General features: G+C 37.7%; 1 protein-coding gene across 1 annotated transcript in view; it reads left to right on the forward strand.

The window, feature by feature from the left end:
- Positions 1-27,388, forward strand: part of LOC113108623 (zinc finger protein basonuclin-2-like) — a 128,865-nt gene that overhangs the window by 71,929 nt on the left and 29,548 nt on the right. Inside the window, 2 exon segments of the mRNA XM_026271847.1 lie at positions 18,968-19,070; positions 21,577-21,812. Of these exon segments, the coding sequence (XP_026127632.1) occupies positions 18,968-19,070; positions 21,577-21,812 (339 nt within the window).

The following is a 27,388-nucleotide window of genomic DNA, read 5'->3' on the forward strand; positions in this document are numbered from 1 at the left end:
CCTGGCATCATACGAGCTATTACTGCATTTCTGCCTTAACAAGCTCAGGTCAAATATATGTTACAAACAGATAGAGGAAAATAAACCCTAAACCTAGCATAATCTATTCCATGTGTGGCTCACTTAAACTGATATTTGATATTCGTCAATGTGTAGAACTTTGAGAAAATACTTTCAATCGCTCATAACTTTCTGTACATAATAGTCCAATTTATTAAAAAATATTTTTTCTTCTGCTTCTCGTTTAATGAGTTTTATTGTGCATAAATCCAGAATTTAGCAATAATTTAGCATTATATTGTGCCAGCCTTGTATCTGACCTTCTATAATAACCCCCCCCCCAAATGAGCAAGAACGTTTTTGAATTTGCAAATGTATGATTTTTTTTCTTTTTTATAGAATAAAGCAAATTATTTGTTGAGGTTTGATTCCTCATTTAATATGTGATGTGCACACTATGAGCAGATGCCACCATAATAGACCAATTTTCATGTCTAATTCTACATTCCAGTGTTATTAATTTAAAGCCTGCCAACACAAATTAGCCCTCTGTCACAAGAGTAAGTGACTCTTCAGCTGAAGTGAGAGATGTGTGTGTGTGTGTGTGTGTGTGTGTGTGTGTGTGAGAGACCCAGTCCCTGAACATCTGGCAGCATGTCATAGGGATGTTCAGTGGCTGTCATTGTTTGTGATGAAATAATTTCATAGCATCATGGTTAAATAAGAGATACACACACACACACTTTTTTTTTTTGGACAACTGTAAAACAAAGAGAGTAAAACAGTGCAAGTGTGAGCATTACACATTATTAAAATGTGAGGAATCATGTATTCTGCAGCATGGATAACACTGGTATGTTTCTAAGAAAAATACAGCCCAACATGTCTGGTGTTCTGTTTTTATTGTAAAATGATCTAGGTATTGAGCTCTAGAGAACTGTCAGAAAATAGGGTCAAGAAAGCAGCAAAGTAAATTGAATTGGCAAATTGTAAAGGTTTAGCTCGGCACTAGTTATTCTCTTTCCTCTCAGTCCTGTCAGATGACGTGCGAGGCATTAGACCCAATTCATGTTTAACATGACATTTCCTGCTTCCTCCATCACTGCCTCTTTAAACACAACACTGCTTGTGTGAAGCTTGAGAAACAGCATTGGGAGGAAAGAGAATTAAGAGTTAAAAACAACTGAAAAATGAATGCCAAAAGAAAAAAATCTATTTAGAAATCAGATGTCAAAAAAGTGCCAAATTAAATGTGGGATCCTTTTAAATTCATCTTCTCATCTCATCTTCATCTTTTTCGCTCTATATGAACAGCACATTTACTAGTGGCCCAAACTGTGTGGCCTGTGCAGTGCAGGAAATAAGGAGGTGTTTCTCTGAAAAGGGCAAAAATGCAAGCAAGGCCACCTCAGAGTGCTGAGTGTGTGTTTAGGTGTGTGTGTGTGTGTGTGTGTGTTTTACTCAGAGAATGTGTGTGTTGGGAGGGAGGGGGTAAAAGTCCCTTTGAGCTGAAGATTATTGGTACGCCACAATTTACAAGAGATATGCCGTCATTAGAGCTATAGTTGGTGAAGGACCAAACCACTGGGTAAATCTGCCATGAAATACTAAACTGAGGCAATAAAACCTGAGCATTTGCAAGAAAATGGAAACAGATGAGGCGCTGTAAAGGATACTTGATGAGCATATATGTGTGTGTGTGTGTGTGTGTGTATGAGACAAAGAGAATGGAATGTGAACTGTTAGAAGAGAATAAGAATTTGAATATGTGTGTGTGTGTGTGTGTGTAAACACTACGGTACAACAGTCTTTGCGAGTTCCTCAAAGCCACATGGGAACGCTTGCCAAAAACAGCAAATCTTTGGCAGAGACGCTGCAGGCTGGGCATGGCATTGTGAGGACAGCCGCGAGACCACCAGCACATCGTGTATGACAGATAAACATATACATCTATGCATTCAAATTAATACTTTTACTCTAATATTACTTTTACACTAATAGAGTAAAACAGAGAGAGAGAGCAGAAACAGATGAGAGCATTATGTTGTCAGTTCTCAGTCATACACAAGTGTGCTGTAGTGTATTTATTGCAGAGTTTTCTTGAGGTTCTGGTGTCTTGTTTCTACTCCTATGAAATGGACAAGTGTTTTTTTTCTTTCTCAGTGAGACCACTTATTTCCAGTTGGTGGTTCTTGTGTAACATGTCATTTAATCATTTTTGAGTGGGTTAAGTTCCTGTATAGTGTCCTCTCTCTCTTCGAGCACACACACACACACACACACACACACACACACACTGCTTCAGGCTTCTGCACAAGAATGCACATGTAAATCTAACATACTGTATGCAATTTAATATTTACACCTGTAATAAATTGGCATTAATAGATGGAAAAAAAGTATACTCGTCACTATTTTTTAATTACTTGAATTACAGTACTTAAAAAAAATAAACATCTTAACACCAAATAATTTTCAAAACCATCTCTCACTGTCAGCACATTGTTAAAATAAATAGCCACTTTGAGGCTTTTACAGTATGACCAGTCCATTAAGAACATGTACTGCCCCAAGTGTGTGCATATATATATATAATATTTATTTCTCCAGCTCTTGGATGTGTTTTAGTGGCCCAATCTCTTTAATAAACACATCTGTGTCATGAAGACACGTTGATCTCTTTAACCCTTACTCTGTTTGTCATGTTCGTTCGAGAGGCTGATAGTGAAGGGAAGGTGGATTATAAAGTATGAGTCAATTAGAGCTGTTCTCCACCGGTGTCGAGTCCTTGACAAACTTCTGTTTCTGAAGTGAAGGCATCTGTCTTCGTTATTGAAGCCGTACTGGAGGAAATGCTGTGCTGCTTAGTAAAGCAAAGACTAACCGTGGTTAATAGACAGGCAGTTTAAGGGTTAACCTCACAGAGTGATTTTTAATGTCCCAGTTGGATTTAAGAGCCTAGGCTACAAAAGCCCAGGTTACGGTCTCTTTGTGTCCTATGCTGACCTAAGTGAATTTGAATTTTTTAATGAATGGTTCAATATCCAATTCATTAAAGTGACTGTTTTATTTGATGCATTTCTGTAGGCAACTGGAGAGGAATGAATTGCAAGCTTAATGTTTATTGGAAGGGATGAGAGTCTGACCCTTTCTTGATAGGATCGTAGTCACAGAAGCGCTACTCAGCGCGTCCCTAAGCAATAGAGGTTTGGTCGATTCTTGGCTTACCCCGTTGCAGGGGAAAGAAAATCGCTAGAAAAAGAGAGCACCATTGCAGTATTTCATCTTTAGAGGAAGGTGACAAGATGCTTTGGGACACGAGTCCTCGCCTTTTTCTTCCTGTGTTTGCTCAGGTCTTCTGTCTCGTTCTCTTGCGGACCGAAATGTGACCGTACTGTGGCTTTTTCTGCTTGTACTTTTGCATGACATATAAGATTAACTCTTTCCCGTCCAGCCATCATTTTCATGGCCCCCAATTATTTTGTTGAATGAATATCTGAACATGCAATATGTCAAAATAAAGAGCAAAGCCTTCACTTCTAAAGAAAAAACAGTTTTATTCTAGCTTCATGCGTTCTTTTTTTAATTATTATTTTTATCAACACTCAAATTTGGGCCAGTTTCATAAATAAAGCACCATTTTGAACCAAAAGCTGAAAGACGAGTAATTATCATCTGAATGAATCCAATCCAATTTCTAATTCTGAAAGTTCTTAATATGAACCCTTTATGTTGCGATCTGATTCACGTTTGTTCATGTGTGCATTCTAACACACATAAAACTAGAGAAAGCAAATGCAGTAATGTCACAAAAGCTACTGTGGATATAATTTATTATTTCTTTCATAACATATCTAAAAAGACTTATATTGAGATATTTAGTACATGTTCAGTTTCTTCCACTGAATGTTTGTAAGGCTAATGTAAATGTAAATATTGTAAATGTAGGCTAAGATGTAAATATATAAACATACACATGTTTGTAAGGTGACACTGCATATGTGCACAAGGTATTTGTATTCAGGTTCAGGTGTTTACAGGCCCAATTTTTGTCCTATTGAACAGATTATTTCAGGTCTACCACTTCCAATCCAATCAGAAATATATTCAGATCAAACTCTGAGGTGGGTTTTCATCAGTCTGATCACTAATGGTTAGTAATTATTTGGTTGAATGTAAACATAGTGTAACACCTATCTCAACATGTGTAACACAATTTTAACAAGAATGGAGGGATATGAGACGTGAGTCAGAGATAATAATTGAAAGAGGAAGGCAGAGAGAGAGAGTTGCTCCTGAATGTGTATCAGATAGAGTTTTGAGGCCTGACATTGGCTGGAGACGTGCCAGATGTCAAGGAATGGTGTTGTTGTACACTGAGGGCACAGCCACAGTCCGAAAGTATTGATTTCCCTGCTTGTAGGAAGCCAGTAACTGTCATGTGGAGAGGCCTGACCTTGGAACAGCCAAGACAACTATTCCCCAATTCCCAGCCTCCCGACTGAAGCTCAGAGCAATGCAGTCAAGACAACAACACAGCTCTGCTTCATGGCAAAGAGCGTGGGCTCATCTCACAGCAGAGAGAAGATAGAAACAGAGAGAGAGAGAGAGAGAGAGAGAGAGAGAGGAAGAAACGGTCCACGCTGTCCAGCTCCCCCGAGCTCTCCATGGGCAGCCTTGAGTCTAGTTATCACAGTGTTTGAAATGACAATAGCTTGACTTAGATTTCCCTCTAGAGACTTGAATCTGGTCTATAACTCTGAGACAGACAAGACGAGAGAGTGTGATGGAGGAGGGAGGTGTGTGTGTGTGTGTGTTAGGAGGTAGAGGATGTACTACAGAAATGATTCGTGTGGGAGTGTGACGCTGAATAAGACACAGCCCTGTCACCTGCAGACTCCTCCTTCAGAACGACGGACAGCAGCTGGAACAGCAAGTGTTCTCCTCCTCACAGAACTGATTGAATTAGATCTGGTTCTGATGGCTCCGTCTTTTTCAACATCACATATCCTGATTCTTCATCTTCTCCTCCTCCTCCTGGTCTTTCCTTGGCCACTAAAAGGAGACATCTTTCCATGGACTTTATAGGAGTTTCTGAGGGCTATTAAATAGTAATTAAACCTTACTGTTAATTGATTACAAAGAAGATAGCAGTACTGTGCATCGTCTTTGGATTTTTTTGTAGCGTCAGAATATTTCAGGAGCTCCACAGATTAAAGTTGAAACATTAAAAACTGATTCCAAACCCCGTGAATGTGTGAAAGCGCTGCTGTCATCCCTTTCTCGTCACTGACCTTGTTTACCAACACTGACATAGATCTGCTATCTCAATTTGCACTCAGTGCTACAGCGCGGTCCTGTAGGTCTGAATTATGCATGATGTGCTACAGCAAATTCATGTCACCAGCTGCCTAAACTATTTCACACGCTGATAAATGTGTTAAGCAGCACGAGGACTGCTGTCTGTGACACTGCTGCTTCCCCGGGGACTGGAAGGAAGGCAAGCCGTCGCAGGTTGGCACAGTACACCAGGGCTGGCACACACGGGGAGGCTGGCAGACAGAAATCGGTCATTTGCATGGTTCCTGCCCCACCATTTGTCTTTAAATGAGTGCACTTCACACACTAATGATTCCACAACAGAGCTAGCCATGTCTCTGTAGACCAGAACTCTTAAGTTCCACTTAGAACAGATTATTAGGCTGTGGCACCGACTTAAAAGCCTTGGGGTGAAAAAAAAATAACCTGAAGGATACAGAATACTGTAGTCAGTGAAGCAAAGCTCTGCACAAACACTCTTCCATCTCGGCTCTTACCCTAACTCCAGCAGTTCTTTTCTTCTTTTGGGGCAGATAAAAGGGTGACTCTGGACTGTACTATATTGATTCAGATGTCTCTTGTGCTACATGATTATTTTTGTCTTTTGTCAAAAGAATAGAGAAAAGAAAAGCACTTAGCATTAGATAGGGAAAGCTGAATGAGTTAATGAGAAGCAGGCTGATCTGGGAACAGTCATGGAATAACATGCTTCTGTGACAGCTGGCGATCGGACTGTCAGGAAATAGCTTTGTTAGTCTCTTCACAGGACTGGAGATGTACTGTCTGCACATATACATTCATCTCAAGGAGTTTGCAGCTTAAATCTATGTCTGAGTGGTTTGCTTTCATCTTCTAACCTCCCGAACACGAGAGGTTATTAAAGAGGGAGTCTGATGTATTTCAGCCCAGTATTACAATCAGAATCAAATATTTTCACTCTTAAGATGCCTTATAATTTTTGCCACTTGATTTTAAATGTTATGACTTTCCCTCAATTTTGCATGGTTAATAAAGTCTGGATTAATCAGAAGAAATGTCATGAAGAAACAGAACATACTGAGACCGACTCAATCCAGAAGAACTGTGCCAGTGTCTCCAAAACACTTCAAGAACCTGCAACACCACAGTTCTGTGCACAGTTTTAGACACTTGTGTATAGATTAAAAAAAATAATGCCATAAATAGATTTTATTAATAACCTTCTACCAACTTAACTAAATTAAATCAACACTTGGCGTGACCACACTAGCACTTTGTCCTAGCTGCACCTGCACATTGTTTTTCAGGTAGTTTGGAGGTAGGTTTCTTGAAGAGTCTTGGAGACATTGGCACAGATCTTCTGGATTGAGTCTGTCTCAGTTTGTTCTGTTTCTTCATGTTCTTCCAGACGGACTGATGATGATCAGATCACATCTCTGTGTGGAGCACTGGCTGCTGTCCGACCGCAAACAAAAATCTCACTGGATTATTAACATTAATGGCAAAAAAATGATATTTCCTACTGACACACTACAGCAAAAGATAGAAATAACTGACTTAACCATTACCAGTACTGTGTGTTTATATATATATTAGCCACTGATCAGTATTAGACTCAGTGACGGAGGTAAATGATAAGTGGTTTCAGTTTTATTTTATTATTATATATTTATATAATATTTGTAATCATCCTTATAAAACGGATTGTCTAGAATCACCACTAGATCTTATAGCTCCAAATTTGCTTCTGTTCATAAAGATCATTGTAAAATAGATGAGTACTTTGAGCCTTTATTTGTCTGCTAGCTGGTTGTGAAGGTTTCTGCAGAAAGTTAAAGCGTATGTACTACATAATTACACAACTGGTAAAAAGCCATGAAAACCCAACTTTTCAATTATGCAGTGTTTTCTGAGTCACCACAAGACACGATATGAATAAACATTATAATTTGTGTAAGCAGTGGCTTCCTGCAAACACTTCTTTGGGAATCAAAATAAAATACATCACCAATATGAATACCAGGCGCTCTGGAGGTTAAACTGAACTCTAATCAGATAAACTAATCAGCCTCTTACCACCAGTCTCTATGTAATTGATTTCTAACAGAGTGATTCTCCACATTATTCTGATTTCGGGGAGAGATTCTAATTTTAATTTAATGTTTAATTAAAAACTGAATGGTTCTGAACATTGGGTGGACAAAAACTTCCTAAATACAGTCTGTAGAAGCATGACATCTATCCGTATTACAGTGACAAACATTTCTTTGCCAGCTGTCTTAATCTAAAAATTAAAAAAATGCAGAAAACATTGTCAGACATGCACACACACATTGTTCGACAGTTTACACTAAACAATTTTTTATTTTTGTAGTATTAGTAGTGTGCACCTAAATCCGTAATCTGTAATGCACCTAAATGTTTCAGGGACAATAAACTGTGTTTTCCTTATAATAGTCATATTAAATGTTATTATGCTGACTTGTAATAATTTGCCGTTCCTCTCAAACTGGAGTTTGGGTTTAGAATAAAAATGCCTCCGAGCCTAAAGAGAGAGGGTTTTCAGTTGGGACATAATGTAATATACAAAATGCAGGCTGTTTTCAGTGGAAATCGAAATGCACAGGATTTCTGTCAGGTTTATTACAAGTAATTATTATCTTGTTTTTGTTTTTTTCTCACTTTTTTAAATACAGTTTCTTGATTAAAAATTTCAGCTTCACCGCCTGTCTAATTAATTAGTGAGGCCATTCTGAGCAGAGCTGCTGGTCTAATTAGTCTGAATGGGCGCTGATGCTGATCATTCTGTGTTACATCTGTCCCGGTGCGTCTCCCTCAGGTGCACACACACACACACACACACACACACACACACACACACACACACACACAGCGACGGGGCGACCAGGAGGCACACATGACCCAGTTGTACAGTGACCTCTCGCCGAATTGTTAATCATGCACATAGCAGCAATGTGTGACAGGAAACAATTTTGTTACCAAATAGAAGCAATAATGAAAAATAAATAAACATAAACAAAAGCAGTGGTTCATTCAGACACAGGCATCATCGTCGATCTACTGATCCAGCACTTGTGAAAAAGTAGTACACTTCAGTCACCAAAATTATTCAAAAAGCAAAATGTGTAATTTGACATTTTTACAAGGTGCATTTTAGATATTTACTAAAGGAAGTTAAGAAACGTCCTCAAAAATGGCCTTTATTCCATGAATATTATATTATCTGCAAGTACAGTTATTTACATTTAGCAGAGGCTTTTATCCAAAGCAAAAAACTATTTGTAAAGGATATTCATAAAATATAATGTCAACTACTTTAGGAAGCAAGCTAGAGAAGAGATGAAATACTTGTAAAATATTAATTCAATCATTAATTCAATAGGTAATTTAACATATAGTATGTAATTATTAGACAGCAGCTTTAAACTGGCTATTTTTTGTTTGGCATACTGATGTGTGTTCACGAGCTGTATCCACTGCTTCCTCACCAGCTCTCTCTGTACGGATAATAATGATCTCTTATAAAGATTAAAGATTAAAAACATTGAGATAGATGGTGAACAGAGTCTTGGCACTTCCAGCGGAGTCAGTTTAACATCACCGTCTGTCTGTAGAGCTGCAATGTTCGTTCTGTCTGTGTGTGGGCACGGGGCTTTGCTGACTTGGTAAGAAAAGGCTCGTTACAAGGAAAAACCTCATTTCCACTTCAAGGGAATATCTGAAACCTGATATCAGCAGTCCCTTCCCGTCTCTCTCTGTCATGTCAATGCTACGAAGAAAGGGTCCGTGTCTACATATAGCTGGGGGAAATGGCAAAGTGTACAGCCCTTTTCTCACTGATGCTGGAAAACGCCCAGCAGTACCAGGGGCGACGGGTTAAAAGTAATAACAAACCAGAAACCCCATAAGAGAGCCAGTAATATTTACCTGAAAGATCTAAGACAAAGCTTGATAAAAGTGCATATCTGCTCTGTTTCAACATCTAGAACGCTGTACTTCAATGACAGCACTGAACCAGAGACAGTGTTAACAGCATTCAGCCTCTCCTCTGTGTGTCACGAGAGACTCGACTGAGGTCAGAGGTCACGGCTACAGAAAGGGTGTGTGTGTGTGTGTGTGTGTGTGTGTACAGTACAAGATGTGTGCTACACACTAATGGGTTTAAATATCATCCAAGAAATGTTATGTATAACAGTAAAGAATTTTACTTATGTTGATTTCAAGCATCTCAAAGCGATTTTTTTAATCAATGTTGTTTAAGTCCACTCACATGTAAGACTTCCAAAATTAGAAATGTTAAAATGCAAACGAGACCTTGGGTTATTATTTTCCACTCTGTGTTTCTGACATTTTGTCGACATGAGTAATTAATTTAGGCCCTTTTTTGGGTAAGTCCAAAGAGCCCAATTAACATGGCTAATGTTGCTGCATCGTGTAAAAAACATTGGTTTTTAATATCTGGAGAATAGTTAAATGACTTCCCTTCATTATTCAAATGTCTATGCAAAGTCGCCACATGGGGACGGCACAAACACGATAATCATGCAAAAAACATGAATGGAGAAAACTGAGAGAGAGAGAGAGAGAGAATGCTACGCCAATAAGCTAGACACCACAGATATTTACACTTCCAAGTCATTTCTTCTCTCTACTAAAATCTCTGTGATCCTGTAATCATCAGCCAACAGGCCACACTTTTCTTTCTCTCTTCCTTTTGGTTTTATTGCAATTTTATCTGTCCGTTTGACTGGGTTTTTAAATTGCATTATATTACACTTAGACCTGACACAGTTATGTTGCATATAAATGTATTTGCTCATTTGAATATTTGCTCGCAGCTTACAAACTACACATGTGCTTACAGTAAGATTATGATCAAACTGATAATTAGATAAAGCAAGTTGCAATTAGCAGGAAAATGCTTGGGTACATTAGAATACACAAACAATCTAGAAGCCAAGAGACGGTGTGGAGGACAATTTACTGTTTATTTGAATGTGATTCGATGAAACGGTTGTGTGCTGTTTTTAAGTTTCACAGTTAATACTGGGTTTTAACAAGGGCGAGAGGCCCCCATTAAAAGCAGTGAAAGCAGCATTTGGCTGTGCTATCCACTTCATATTGCCCTACAAAATAAATATTACAAAGAGGTAACACATGTTGAGGTATGCTCAAAATTCAGCACATGCTGAGGTCTTGGATTCGAGGCAGACCCACAGCGTCAAAAGAATGTGTCCTTCCTCAAATCACTGCGGCTAACTCAAACCTTTTCACCAAGGGAAAGTTCCTCTTCCAAGATTTTTAAGAGCTATAAGTAAACACATAAATAAGGAGAGAGTGGAGTCTAACGACCGCTTGTGTTAATTCTCTCACGTGCGTGTATACGCGAGAACGAGGGACCGGGAGCGCGCACAAGAATAAAAAAACACGCTTGTTTTGTTTTTCCCTTACCTCAGCACATCTGAGAGAGGTTTTTGGAACTGCAGAGCCCTGTCAAAACAAAGATGGCCAAGAGAGGCTGGAGAGGGACAGGGGCCCGAGAAAGAAGGAGCCACGGAGAAGGCAGCTGGAAACATGGAGCGTGTGGTTTCCCCCCCGAGTACAGCTGCATTCACATGTGTCTGACTCTCTCTCTCTCTCTCTCTCTCTCTCTCTCTCTCTCTCTCCCTCCTTCGCTCTCGGTGGAGACTGTTACAGCTGGTTGTACTTACAGCCTTCTGTGGTAACGCGTGTGTTTCATTATCCTTGGACGTGTGTTTTGCACCAGTTCTAGTCGTGTTATTGTTAGGATGTGGTAAAATCATAAATATGGGATGCAGATTGGGGGAGGGGGTGGGGTCTGTGACTCGTTAACTCCGGGCCACTGCTTGTTCGCATGACTGTGTGGCAATAAAAGGTCTGCCGCAATTTGTAGTGCTAATGACTTAATACTGCACAGCCTAGAAGACGCACAAACATCCGTCAATAGCTGTATAATTGCATTGGGCCATCTTAGTCAAATGAAGTGGACCATTGTAGGATCCAGAGAGTAGGGTGGTAATTTTGTCGGGTCGATTGCAGGATGGCAATCAAATCCTTGGCAAACATTCCCTGCTGCATATGTGAAGAAAGAAAAAAACATGAAAAAAAAAAAACTCTTTGTATAGCTTTAACTCTTGAGGAACAGTTCCACTGGGTTCTGTTTTAGGTTTAATCCGCACAAAAAATTAATAGTCAAAATTCATTTGTCTAGTGCAATATTGTGGTGGTTGAAAAAGCCCAGTCCGCTCAGAGAATGACCTGTGACACGCTGAGACCCTCATCTCCTCTTCATCCTCTCTCTATCTCTGAACTTTGTTTGTCCTGATAAAGAGAGTGTGATGGACTTTCTTTGAGTCTGGTGGAGCACACATTCCAGCGTGTATCCAGCGCGCCGGAGCGCTGCAGAGGGAGGGACGGACGGCAGTGTCACTGTGGTCATGTAGGAGTCTCTCACTCTCGACTACACTCTTCTCATGCCTTTCTGTTACAATCTGATGCTCTTTATGCTAATGAAGAAACACAGTCTTAAAGGAGCAATACCTTTCTCAGAGGGACAGCTGTCTGAAGCTGTACATCATGCAGACACAGGTAATGCTCACACACACGCAGAAGGAGGCGAATATTACAGCTTACTCTTGAAATGAAAAAGATCATGCTCTTATTTTGTATTTTTTTCTTGTTAAAGTAAATAATAATAATAATAATAATAATTATAATAACAACAATACCAGTAAAACATTCAGTGACATTGCACTGAAATTCATTTTTACATGCCAAATGTTTAAATTAAGAAAACACATTGTTTATTCATATGTCTTAATAACCAGATAAAATACAAGTTAAGTGAGCATTTCAAAATATCCAAGAGGAGTACAATTCATTAAGAGGTGAATTTAAAGAGATTAAATGTGAGTTACTTGTATATGTTTATAGGGAGTGTATAGGTGAAAGGTCAGGATATTTCCCAGAAGCCCCAGAGGTCTTGTCTGTATGTCTACACATCCTCGCTGGTGCGGTGTAGTCAGTATGTTACTGTCCCCTCCTTCTGGGGTCAACCTGGGAGCAGATGCTTGTGTTCTGACTAATGCTGCTACTGTGATCCACATTTACACAGAAAAACACCGCTGCTCTTTGTGAGTGGAGTGGGGAGTTTGTTTCATATAGAGTTACTGAGTGTCTGTGTTTGCGGTACTGACGATGTGTCTGTGTGTTTTATTAGTCTTCTGTTCTTTGTCCAGTTTACTCTACCTTGGTTGCTATCCCACATAATCTGTGTGGGGTAATCAGAGCAGGTGGCAAAGCCTGCTGGGAATAAGACTTTATCAGCAGAAGACTGATAAGAGAAGACTTGGAACATGCAGAGAGCACTACATACAACACTTCTCTGTAGCCTGTTTATTAAGTTATATGGGGAAAAAAGAGAAAGAGAAAGAGAAATTACAAAGAGAGAAAAAAAAATACATTGTTGTCATATTGCTGTAAATGAAAAAAAAAACTAACCTTGATGCCCCCAGTGCATCCTTTCAAGATTCAAGCTAATAGATAGAATATTAAGAGCTATTTCAACCTGATTTAACACAACCCCCCCCCCCCCAAAAAAAAAAATATGAGAAAAATGTATGGATATAGTTTGGTTCAGTGATGTAAAATATTTTTACTTAAAGCCAGCTGATTTGTATGTTACAATTTTTGCGATGTGTTTCTACTGAAGAGTCATAATAGCAACAGACTCTAATTTCACATTGAATGGTCCTGCACCTGATGAAGATGCACAAATAATGTCCGTCTAATTCATGGATTTATTTTATATTAGTGATTTTTAAACAGAATTAAAACAAGTAAAAATATATATATTTATATGCAAGTGCACAAAATACAAAACTTACAAGAGACATTATCTACAAACAAGTTGTAATATTCTATTCAGTTAATGTTTAACTGCAATATTTAACTAAATATTTTTACTGGATTTAAAGCTTTAAGTCCACAGTCGTTCTTTCTCTTAACACACACACACACAGTAATTACTTATATTGATCCATATTTATATTTTAATTGACACATTTGGTCTCTTGTTGGCCCAGCTGAGAATAGCTTCTCATTCTAACATAATTATTTTATAAATACTTGAAATAATTCTTGCACATCTAAATTACTTATTATTTAATTAAATATTCAACATATTTATATTTATTATATATATTTACTATACATAAATTATAATTGATGAATGTGTAACTATGTATTTTGCGTAGTGCTATATAGTAACTATTTTGCTCACTACTTTGCTCTGTTCTATTTCATAAATTCATCTGTGGGTCGAAGTTCATCCAGAGGTCAATAGAGAGTGTGTGTGTGTGTGTGTGTGTGTGTGTGTGTGTTGGCCGTGAGGGTCACTCTGTGAGGTTTACGTTTTGACTTGAAGACTAGATGTCCTAACTTCTATTGTGAAATATTTTGACGACGCACTAGTGCTTCATCTGACAGGTCGTCACAAGTCTCAAAGGATTATAAATCAGCTGAAAGATGCTGTCGATGTAAATCTAGTGTTCTGCTCATGTTTTTTTGATCGGCAAGTTTAGGGTTTGGGGTTTGTTAGCTGATAGAAAATCAATGGAAGCCCATGCAATGTTCTCACTAAGATAGAGAAACAAACATGTGTGTGTGTGACTGATGAAGAGTTTTATTTAGTATTTATATTTGATATCACTGATATTATTATTATGCTATTTTACGACTGATATTATTGTTAATATTACAGTTCTCAAACTGCTTTCACGTTTACATGGGTTTTCGAAACTTTTCCCCCTTTTACTTTGAAAGTTTTTAAAGAGCATAATAGGCCACCTTTTTCTCTATAGCATTGTGAATGCGTGTAAAGATTGACCTGCGCTGTCTGAGCCGAGAGGAAGCACACACACACACACACACACACACACACGCAGCAGCTCTCCTGAGTGCTGGGGAGAGTATGTGGATTGGCGTTGTCCAAAGAAGGCCTGTCCACCATCTGGCTCAGGAATGTGCAGCCCCAATCAAAAGGATTGACAGAGGCCTCTCTTTGTCTGAATGCTCTGTGCCTCCAGATAGCTATAAAACACCTGGATCAATCAGCGGGTGACAGCACAGAGACAACGAGAGAGAGAAAGAAGATCAGTCGCTGGCAGACGCGGCTCACCTCCTCCCCTGTCCTCCCGAGGCGTCCGCGTGCCCCCCCCGAGCCCCTCTCTCCAGCACTTTGAACACAGTTCTGTCTCTGGATACTGCAGCAGGCTGTCACTGGTTTGATCTCTGTCAGCTGAGTCTTTGAGAGCAGCTCACAGGGTCCTCAGTGGTCCTGGACTTCTCTTTGTCTCTCTCTTCCGCTCAGTGTCCACTCTGACTGATGCTCACTGTGCTCTGTGTTTAGCTGGACCTGTCTGCACTGATGTGAATAGCAAAGCAGAATTATTAGAGTTGATGGAACAAACTGGCTGACTAGAACAGGCTCAGACCTAGAGCCAGAAAGGATGGTGCTCTACAGGCCACAAATGTTCACTATTCAATTCTCAATAAGTATTATTCTAAATACTTTTTATTGTGACTCATAGTTAACATAATATATTATAGAAAAGAAAAAAAGCAAGAAGTTAATGAAGTTAATTACCCGGGGCAATTGTAACACACTCAATTCCTCCAATCAGAAATCAGCATTTGTCTGTACTTATTTTTCTACCTTTAACTTAACCTTTGTCCTTATTGGTGAAAATATACCAATTGTATTATGAATTATTGCACCTATATTTGTTTCTTGTATAAAAAATGACTAATGTATTTCAAGTAATCTGTGACTCCTATATCAGTGCTTTCAACTTTAACATTAAACATTATTGTTCAGTAAGTAATATTTTATATAAATAGTATTTAGGAAATGGTGTGTGTGTTTGTGATGGTGATTTTAGTTATATTATTCCAAAAAGAGACATAACCCTCCACTCTAAGACTTTTATATTGAAAGAGACTGAAACAGAATTGTAAACAAATAAGTTAATTTTCACTCAGAGTGAGTAGTGTTCTCACAGATGACCCCGCACAGATGAAAGATAGTACAACAAAGATATCGCTTTCTTCAGCGGACATTCAGTCTAAAGTTTTATTGTGAATATGAGATTGATCTGAAGAAGGAATGCTGTATCAGATGCAGCTAATCACACTCGACCACTCTTATAATCTCTTATAATCTCTCTTATAATATTCTAAAGTAACATGCTTGAATTAGTAACTGATCTTGAGTTTATCTGTTAAACTGTAAAACAGATTTGAGTCTGTGGTGGAAGGAAGTAGTTCTGCATACAAAATCTTTATTTACACATTTGTGCTGTCAAACTGGTGTATAAACGCAATATCACGCTCGTAGTTGTGTGTTATAGTTTTATATCAGCACAGATATGATTACCAATGGCACACATAGTTTTCTATAAACGAACATTAACAAAAAATATTAAATACAGTAAGAGACCTTAATGTAAAGTGTAAGCAATAATTAAATAAATGTCTCAGAAGATGAGTAGGTTATTAATGAGAAATCTTTTAGCGATTCAGCTGAATATTAAAGTATCTATTCCAGCTGTAACTAAGGCTTGTTTAACATACGTAGCCTGTGTGATATCAGTATTCAGGCCTCGGGTCAGTAGCACACGGTTTCACTGTAATATCACAGATGCAATCCCACTGAGGAAAGCATGGAAGGGCCAAAGCCTGGAGAAAATCTGACTTTTTATTATTTATTTATCCCTCTTTATGTTGTGTAAAATTACTCTACAATGATGATCATCAACTCAATGATTTGTTTTCATTTTTAAAGCAAATCATAATTAGTCATTGTTAAAAAAAGTAAAACAGTTAGTGGGAAAGAGAGTAAGTCAAAGAGATGCATGAAAACAACTCGGTAAAGGGAATGAGGAGAAGGTGTCAGTCGTGTCCAGCTCCAGCGCATGAGTTCCTTGATTCATACAGTATCATCATCTGAACCGTGAACAGCTGTACACATGTAAACCCTTCTAAATGTTTATGAATCCTTCTATGCTGATAGAACATTGAATAAATAGTGTTATTTTTAGTCAATTACATCAACTAAATGCTTTTTATAATGCCATCACATTGATTAAAAACATTTGATATTAAATAATCTCATTCTGAAGCTCAGAGTATTAAAAGATTTGTACATCTCTAAAGTTGCATATGCATAAAAAAAGGTTCACATTTTATATTTTATCAGCATTTGTATTTTACAAATTGTCTTGTATGTCGTATGTTACAATGTAAATCCAAATGCACAAAATTAACGTGTAAACTTTACAAATGAATATACACTATATGCTGGATACGTGCAATGAAATGCTGCTCTTGAGTCTCAGTAAAATCAACTCCAAGAGAGAGTAAATTCCATATATATAATTTATTATAAGTTGCTGTATAATAATGTGTAATAATCATAGTGCACTGCCTGTCTTTCTTTGTCACATGTTTTCCAGCACACACTGCCAGTGCATTTATGGCAGAATATTGACAGCCTTTTGAAAGCTAAGCCATGAATAAGATCAAATCACAAATTGTGGTGGTAAAGAGAACAAGATGCTTTTAGTGTTTGCCGGTGACCTGATGTCAGCAATGTGTGTGTGTGTGTAAATGTAACAAACACAGGAATCAATAGAGATGGCTAGAATGATGCTTTAAGATCTCAGCTACAGGTTCAGTCTGTAATCGTTCAGTATTTTAGCATCTTCTCCTCGTGGAGTGAAGGGAGGAAACCTTTAGCTGCTGTTTCATACTGTTGTGCATTAGTATCTTAGAAGGACACATGATCTGTTGTTGTTTATTGTTTTAAGCGTATGCCATTAATGTAAATGTAGAGTATGGAAAAAGAGCAGCATTGACACTGCTGATCTGTTAATTAAACAAAAAAATAACTATTACATAAGTTGTCAGACCCCACATTTGATGTTTCTATTTCCCTTAGTGTTCCTGCTTTATCTCTCTCTCTCTCTCTCTCTCTCCGTCTCTCTCTCTCTCTCCGTCTCTCTCTCTCTCTCTCCGTCTCTCTCTCTCTCTCTCTCCCTCTCTCTCTCTCTCTCTCTCTCTCTCTCTCTCTCTCTCCCTCTCTCCCTCTCTCTCTCTCTCTCTCTCTCCCTCTCTCCCTCTCTCTCTCTCTCTCTCTCTCTCTCCGTCTCTCTCTCTCTCTCTCTCTCTCTCTCTCTCCCTCTCTCCCTCTCTCTCTCTCTCTCTCTCTCTCTCTCCCTCTCTCTCTCTCTCTCTCTCTCTCATTTATCATGGCTTATGTGATAAATGACTGCGATACAATAGGCCTCATTCTTCAATGAATCATACATGTTTAGACCACATTGCCCATAAGTCAGCATGGCTTGTAAACTGATGTCATAGCAGCAGTTATTTTGTTCCAATGATTGATTCAGAGTAATTTTTCAGCTTTATCGATTTTTTTTATTCTAAAAAAAAAAAAAAAAAAATAATAATAATAATAATATTGTTAATAAACAATTTTAAAAAGCCCATCTGAATAATAGTTGCCAGTAAATAAAGACTGACCTGACCTGAGCTCTGTTCTGTCTTGTCTTGTCTCCAGTTATGATGGTGATTAATTAATCTGCTTAATCACAAATTAATCATGCATCAAATTTGGCTGAGAAATTTACCCCAAAAGATAATTTATATGTTATTATGTGTAAAATTAAATCAACATCAAATACACATTACAAAAAAGTTGGTTTATAAAATTATTCAGCATAGAATTTATTACAAATGTGTAGATGACTTTCACTACAGCAACAGCCCTGCTTTTAGATCCACACCGCCTCGTGTTTCATATTTGTGTTCTCCCATCAGTTAGATAGCAAACCCTGTTAATGAAGTCACTGCTCGACACTGAAAATACACAATGTTATTATTATATTATTATAGAATGCTGGAAAAGATAACAATCAGGAAGACACATTTTATTTTATTTTTTCACTTTAAATTCATCATCTGTGGACCCTGTCAGGCGAGGTGTGAGGGAACACGTTTCCTCCTGCCGGAGACGTTCAGTGGCGCAGTGATTAAAGAGATGTCTTATCACACAATGCCATTGTGTTGTCCTGCCAGGCGTTGGGACACTTAACCCCTCATCGCTAAAAGCTTTTGGGTTCATCTCCGGTTAAGTCTTCACGTCGAGTAATGGCAGCTTTTGTCAAAACAAAGGAAATTCAAATGGGGCAAAAGCAGGCCAGGTTTCAGGTGAGAGGAAGGAAGAGCTCATCTAAATGCCCCTACATGAATATGGCACAAGACAGAGAAGCGGACGCCTTGTTAGCACAACGTCAGTCAGCTTGACAGTCCGACACGAGCATGACTGCATTCGTTTGAGACAATTTACATTAATAAGTGACCACATCTTTGACTGAAAACCTTTTGGGGTATTTTGGGATATTTATTGCAAAGAATGTTGTCTTTAACTAAAAGACTGCATGATTTAACAAATGATATGGTTATTAATTTATTTTTATACATGTTTAATAAATCAGAAATAGGCTAATAATCACATCACAGTTTGAGAATTGTTCATTGATGATAATTTGCTTGTGATTTTCAGGCCATCCGCTGTACTCTGGTAAACTGCACATGTGAGTGTTTCCAGCCTGGAAAGATCCACTTACGGACATGTGACCAGTGCAAGCATGGATGGGTCGCTCATGGTGAGTATCCGTCGGTGTGTGTGTGTGTGTGTGTGTGTGTGTGTGTGTAAGCAATACATCGGTATTTATAAATAGCATTTACAGGCGTGAAATCATACATACGAATAGATGCTTAAACGTGCCATAGGGACAAACAGCATCTAAAACAACATTATTACACTACATTATAAAAATGATTCATATTTTAAATTATTTACAAAATAAAAATAAAAAAATTATATATGTTATTATGTATTTTATTACAATATTCCTAAACCCTATCCTCAAACCTGAGCATTTTCAACAATAAAAAGATAACAGGCAAAACAAAAATGTACATTGACTTTTATGATCATTTTATGATGCCCTTGTGGTTTATTTTATAGCCATGTTTGAGTCACAATGTATTCAGAAACTCATTTTGTGTTCCACGGTGAACAAAATAAATATTCCCTAACAGTGAAGTGATTGCAGAATGTTTTATTTATATTAAGATTGTAAAGTGTAGCCTTGTTTAAAATGATGTATTACTCTGAAATGAATCTGCACCAGAAGTGACACAAAATAAACAGAATCAAATGTTGTCATTTTAAATGAAGTAAATGAGTCAATTGAAATAAAAAGTGATTGGAAACTCATCGATCATAAATACAATAGAATCTGCTTATTAATTGCATTAATTTAGTATTCATAGATTCAATTAGATTCATAGATTTTTTTTTTTTTTTATTAATACTAATTGTAATTCATGGGTTTATTATTCAATACATTTCTTACATCCTTTTCAGTGCACACACATTTCTTATTTCAATACACATATCTTTGATTTTCATTAAACACTAATTGAGTAAAATCATTACATTTTATTGCACAGTGATGCTTTCAGATGATTCTAAATCTGCGAAACACAAGTTTAAATATAAAGCTGATTTAGTCGTGGATTTATTATTTGACATTAATAACACTTACATACTAAATGTTTCTATTTGAATTGTAAATTGCTGTAGCCAAAGCACGCAAAAATCCCTAAGTGAAAATAGAGAATATGGTCAGGCATTCCATCATTTAGTTACAAAAAAATATATATAAAATAAAAATAAGCAAGAAAGGGGTTTTCCTTTGTCATGATTTGGGAAGTTACTGTGTTTACAGCAGGATACTGTAGGATACAGTGCAGCAGTTACAGTAGAACTTCATCTGTCTGATGGGTTGAATTAATTAAATGATGCTATGTGATCAGGTAAACTCTCGCTGGCGTGTGTGTTTGTGTGTGTGTGTGTGCACGAGGGATGGTCTTCACCCGATCCGTCTTTATCTGTCCTTTTATCTGGTCCCCTTCTCTCTCATCTGAGCCCATTGAAGTTATTGCTCCTCATAAAACTGCCTCTTTATCCAGTCGATGTGTTCTGACTCGCAGATCCATTCCCTGTGCGCCTCTGTGTCTTCATACGAGCAGCTTTTAATTCTCTGATAATGGTCTTCTCACTTATTTCATTATACCAAGAAAAAAAAAATAGAAAGGTCAAAAAGTAGCTGAGGTTCTGGTGCAGACATCAAATGAAAGAGATGACAGTCAGAAAGGATAGAGTTAAGTAAGGAAAGACAGAGGGAGAAAAAGACAGTTGGATTCATAGAGAGACAAAAGAAAACACCTGTTGGGTTGGGATGAAAGGAAAAGAGACAGGCCTAAAGGGACCATCACAGGGGCCCTTCGCCTAGTCTTAATTTCACTGAGAACTGTCAGCCGCTATCCTTCCTCTCCTCCTCTTCTTCTCACTCCTCTCTGCCATAGTGTTCTCATTTTGTCTGTAGTGTTGGCAGCCATTCTGACAAGTAGTTCTTCATTTTTTATTATGTTCGTGTCTAGCAGGGTCTGTTGTCAGGCAAAGACCCAGTCAGCACAAAAGTCATTCCTGGACTGAGGGGAGAAAAACAGGTGTCACACAGACAAACTCATAGAGAGAGTGAGAGTTTGGAGAAGAAAGAGAAAGGGATTACATTGATGCCACTGTCAATTTCTTCAGACAAGCATCATTATCTAAGTGCATTTGGTTCACATGGAAAATCAGCAAAATAAAGAACGTGTGTGTGTGGACACAGTTCACAGATCAATAATATGCTTCAAATCAAAGACAATACAGCACATTTATCTTATATTATGGGTGCCTTGCTATGACCAGCTTTGTGTTGGAGATTTAAAGCCTGAGTTATTTCTCTGCCCTTTGATCATGATCTCATGCACTTAAGATTTCTCTCTGATGTGTTAGTGTTTTCACAGAAGATAGTTAACATTTTATATGTGCATATCAATATCTGTCCATGCTACACATTACATGTTAATATAAGACAAACAAATAATTAAGGTGGAGAGCCATTAAAGCACACACTATGTAAATCTACTTCCTATGTAATGCATAGTGTGTTCACGTGTTTAAATATAAGCCTTCTAATGAAAAGAAAATCTGATATAGTATGCGTTTAGCATTACTAACAATGATAATAATTGTGTGTGTTTTTCTGATTGTAGCGCTAGACAAGCTGAGCACACAGCATCTCTACCACCCGACGCAGGTGGAGATCGTACAGTCCAACGTGGTGTTTGACATCAGCAGTCTGATGCTGTACGGGACACAGGCTGTTCCTGTCAGACTGAAGATCCTGCTGGACCGTCTCTTCAGTGTTCTCAAACAGGAGGAGGTTCTGCACATCCTCCACGGCCTGGGCTGGACCCTCAGAGACTACGTCAGAGGATACATACTACAGGTACATTACAAACAACAAGAAGAAACTAACTAGATGGCATAGCTGATGCCGTTTCAAAAATGAACTTTCATATGTTCCCTATATAATTTTAATACATAATTAAATTTTCATATCTAGACAAGAATGTTAAAAGCCATGCATAAAATAACCTGTGAACCATGGATTTTCAGTTCTGTGCATTTGTCTGTTTATCTGCACACAATAACATTACCTCCTTTTCTGCCAGAGAAAAGAGAGAATAAATAAATAAACCGAGGGAAGAAAATGAGTGCGATAAGAAATCTGTCACGACTGCAGCCAATAGCAGACGATAGAGCCGCCATGATGCTTTCCCTCCCTCTCACTCCTTTAATTGGAATCAGACACATTTCTTAATCAAAGGTACAGGGCTTTTGGGTTCGCAACAAAACCAAAGTGTTCCTGTATGAATTAGTTAAGAGCAACTGAACATGTGCTTGTGGTTAGCCTTGTGTGTCCAACGCCAATAGCAGAGCGAGGTGGATGGCTTTGGTTTGGAGACCATGCCTAAGTGGAACAGCATGCTGAGCTTGAAGGCGGTTTTGAGGCCTTGTACGAGGAAATGGCTTCTGTGAGTAAATCTCTCCCTCTCGCACACTTTTTCTCAAATCGTTGGACTGGAAGGAATTGTGGAAGGCTGCAGTTTTTTTTTTTTTGTTTTTTGTACAGTTTTACAGTCATTGTCTGTTTGTGTTTCTCGCTGTTTGTGTTTCTCGTCACCCTGCCCCTGATCGGTTATCGGAAAATCCCCCAGACATTAAATATGAAATGGCAAAATACTGATGTAGTCTGAAATTTGAGAATTAAATCATGTCTCTCAGCAGAGTCCAGAATTTTTGTGGGTTTGCAGTCAAGTAAGGACATTGGGTTGTCGTCTTTAGTTTGTAATATTGTTCCAGATGTCGGGGAGTACAGTAGGAGGAAAACTTCAGGCATTCGGGCTCATAACATTGATATTAGTATCACTTTTGAAAATAATTCATTTTGTATGCAATACTACTCTAATATAATTGTAGTTCAGCCTTTAGACTGTAAAAGATGGCGGAATTTATAGCTTTTGAATCTTGGCGTCCACCCCATCTACCCTAATGAATTGCTGAAAATGCTAACTAAAGTAAATAAATGCTAAATATAAACTTCTACCATTGGCCAGAAAAAAAGTTTGCACTTTTCCTTATTCGGTTCTTAACAAAATGCGGGTAAGAGGTCTGATTCAGGACTGACAAAGAACCCAACACTTCAACTCTTGCAGCTGCACTAATGAATGCTCTCTCTCTCTCTCTCTCTCTCTCTCTCTCTCGCTCATTCCCATACTGTCTGTTATATGCCTGTTCTTCTTTTTTGGAGTTGTTTTCTTGTTATTTACCTGCTCGCTCTCCTCTCGACCTCATCTGTCTGTCAGTCTGGAGGCAGAGTGTTGAGCACTGTTAATCAGAGCCTTGACACATGATGTCACAACCCACAGAAGGTGCCAGCAGGAGCATGTGCGCAAGAATCTTAATTCTACACTCATAAATATTTCATGCAAAAAAGACAAGAAAGAGGTGTGGAAGAGAGAAAGAATGAGAAAAGGGAAAGACACAAAGTGATTGTTTATGCATGCATGCGCACACTACTGCATTTGTATCTGTGTGTGTGTATGTATGTGTATATATATATATATATATATATATATATATATATATATATATATATATCCAACCCAATATACACATCCAAATAAATATATGTTTCTAATTTACAATCATTCGGAGCAGTAAATCTGAAAGCAGAACTGCCATAAACAGTTCCTGTCTAATTAAAAAAATATATATATAATTAATGAGGATATGTTCTGTAAGGAGCATTAGTAATCAATCTAATAGCTCCATGAAACATATCTAATTGCTCTAGAACACATTGGCATTCATTTTTATTCACCACATAGCCATAGTCAAATAACAGTACAATAATGGATTCAACAAGATATTTCTTGACTGACGTGGTAAACATATATCCATTGTGATACAAGCAACTAGATTTAAATTTCTTCTGAAGATTATATGATCAGAGAAAGTTTAAAAGCTATCAAGCCAAATTCCACAATATTTATACAGTATGAAGACACCACTTCGAGTTTTGACCTATTCAAGGATTGGTTGCTACTTTCGTGCTATTTCAGACAAGGTTTAAATTATTAAAATTGTAAATATATTAAAACCTTATCATAGAAGGGTCATATAGAGTAAAGAATGGTTTCATCTACATATAGATTAATCTAGGTTTTCTTACTACAGATAGCCTGGAGAAAATCTTAAATAGAAACTGAAAACCGGGTTGAAGCCAACACGGAGCCTTGAGGAACACCATTGTTAACCGTTAGTGACTCAGATAGTTGTTGTTCGACAAATTTAAATTAAATTCCCCAATACTTTGTGATCTGAATAACAGAATAATGATCAAAATGTATCAAAAGCTTTAGCGAGATCAGTAAAACTTGCTGCACAAAATTGTGAATTTAGTTGTGAATCTAAGGCATTATAAATATCGTTCATAACCTTTACAACTGCTTTGATGAAACTAAATGATGAACTGTAGATAGAACCACTGTAGATATGGATAGATTTAAAATGTATGTTAGAGGCTCAAGCTATAATCGATGCACCAACTTAAAAAAAAAAAAAAAACGAAGGATCCAAAGCAGCTAGACCAGCGGGTTTTTTTTGGTTAAATATATGTCATCCAAACCTGTGACTCAGTAACTGGTCATCGGGAAAAACTACAGGGTAATGTAGTGTAAATAATTTTTGTATGTCTTCATTTGTTTTCCATATGCAGCCTAGAAACATGATTCTCAAATAAATTGCTTGCTCTAATAAAATGCTTGTTTAAAAGCTCTGCTCATTAAGCTTTATCTGTAACAACAATATCTTTGTTTTAAGTGAAGCAGGCCCTTGTGTTAATAAAAATAAATATCTAATTATTTTACAGCATTTCAGAATGTTCTTGAGATAGAGGAACATTTAAAGATTTGCTTTCTGTAATATTCTGATTTTGTTTTTCTGACAGTACACCTATTCCGATGTTGTCTGAATTAGTGTTCATTGTAATTGATCAGATTTTCCCATGTGTGGGTGACAGATGAGCAGTCAGTTTGGAGCGCTTTGTTTCTGGCAGTCACATGGTGCCACAGTGGTAAAGCAGTGTGATGTGTTCTGTTCTTTATTGAGTCAGAGTGTTCACGGGTCATTGTTAAACTCTGAGCTTTATGAATAATCCCCTTCTGCTCTCTTCACTCGCTCTGTTTCCTTCCGCCTGCTGTCGAGCTGTCTCCCAGATAGCATACCTGTCACCACTAATAAGTCAACAACGCTTTCTCTCAGAAGTCAAACCCGTTGCTTGTCATAGTTTTCTCTGGTGCAGTTATCATCTGCTAGATCACACACACACACACACACACACACACACACACACACACACACAATGGTGATTTCCTCTTGGTGAGATTTCGCTGTGGAATCTTGACACTCTACACATCAGATACGCCAGCATTGTACCTCTCCTCTCTGCTCTTCTTTCTTTACCTTTTTCTCTGACTCTGAATAGTTTCCACTCGTAACATTTTTACTACTTGAGATATCTGTTAGTGGGAAAAGCATCCCGAAATGCACAAATACATAACCAGTCTTATAATATATGGCATTCGTATATATGTATATATGTATATATGCTCCCATTCCAGTTAATGCAGTTTCAGTCCATTATTTATTTCTATATCAATCAAATAATGCTATATCAATAATACTTTTTCCCCACAGTTGTATAATATACAATTAACACTGTTTAAAGTGAGACACACATAATTTCAGAGTAATTATTTTAAAATATGACACATGTATATGCTTTGTGTACCCTACAACTTTAACCATTCAACAAACAAACAAATACATACATACTGAAATAAAGGCAGAAATATTATTTCAAAACAAATAAAAACTCACTTATACTACATCAGATTTGATAGAAAATAAAATAAATTACAACTGAATGAGCTCCATTTATACACATGTATAAAAACATAAATGTGTTAACCTACTTTATATTGACAGCAATAAAATATAACTAGATAACTATTTGGTTGTGATTAGCCAGTATCAATCTGAACCGTAAAAAAAAAAAAAAAAAACACTTAGAATATAAATGCTTTTTAGAGGGATAAAATAAGTCTAAATATATTAGGGAATACTGTGGTATTCTGGAGAGTAGGATGGCAATTATATTTAACTCATTAAGTGTTTATTGTGTAATATTTTGTTGATAAGCATTTATGAAGTAAAATTAACTATAATAAATGTATACAGAGTATTTTAAATGTGCTCACCATGGTTTTGAAGTAGTTTGTAACAAAAGCACTCTTTGTATTTTTTTTTTTTTACTTAAATTTGTAACACATAATTATGTAAATATGACGTCAAAATTTGAGACACAGATGCTGAATGGAGTGTATGTTAGAACATTCCAACATTTATAAATATTAAAAACAAAAACAAAAAAATCTAATGAAACAAAAAAAAAAGAAAAAAAGAAAATAGAATCAGTTTTTGAGAAGGTGAACGAGACTCTAGGAGTTGCAATGGATTGCAGCATTGTTTAATTTTTCAGTTTTGCAAAAAACACCTTTGTGTGTGTGTACTGTATATATTATTGTAATAATTTATATTATTTCTATAATATTTTAAATACAAGCATATTTATGTAAAGAATAAAAACCATGCACCACAGAGTAAATTAGTGCAAAATTAATGCAAGAGTTGCAGTCTGAATGATCCATCGAGTGAATATGATGATCAGCAGAGAATACTTCGGAGTATACTCTCAGATGGGAGTAGAAGAGCATGCACATGTGCATGTTTAAGTGTGCGCTGGCTGCCAAAGTCTTGCCTGCTGGCTTCATGTGCTCCTTTGTTCTTTTGCTTTTGTTCTGATCTGTTGTCCGAATCTTGACTGCTGATAACTGTGTGCTCTTCTTGGGCCCTTCAGAAGAGAGAGAGGGAGAGTGTGTGTGTGTGTGTGTGTGTGTGTGTGTGTGTGTGTGTGTGTGTGTGTGTGTGTGTGTGTGCGTGTGTGTGTGTGTGTGCATTTTTCTAGACATCTCCCGTTAGGATGTGGGGTGATGTGTGAAAAATGGAGGAGAAGCCTGCGAGTGCCAGCACACTCCCTCTTTCTAGTCCCTGGCCAGCACCCTCTCCTCTCCCTCATCCTCTCCCAGCTGTAAGATGTAAGCTGGAACACCAGCCTGACAGAAATGGAGACCAGATGCCTGTATTTCTCCGCTGTCACTTGGCCGCTCCCCAACAGATGGAATTCCGATCAGTCTGGGCTGTCTCTTGTTCTTTTGGAAAGAGTGAGTGAGGAGGAGGAGTACGGGAAAGTGGAGGAAGGGGCTATGGCAGCCAACTTGTGGATTCGCCCCAGGCTAAGCGACATTCCCAGTAATGTTCTTGTCCTTGTAGAACATTCAGCTTCCGCTGGCTTCCTTTAGCTCTTTTATGAGAAGCAGTTTCTCTGACTCTGACATA

Source organism: Carassius auratus, chromosome 1, assembly GCF_003368295.1.
Source record: "Carassius auratus strain Wakin chromosome 1, ASM336829v1, whole genome shotgun sequence".
Classification (NCBI taxonomy): domain Eukaryota; kingdom Metazoa; phylum Chordata; class Actinopteri; order Cypriniformes; family Cyprinidae; genus Carassius; species Carassius auratus.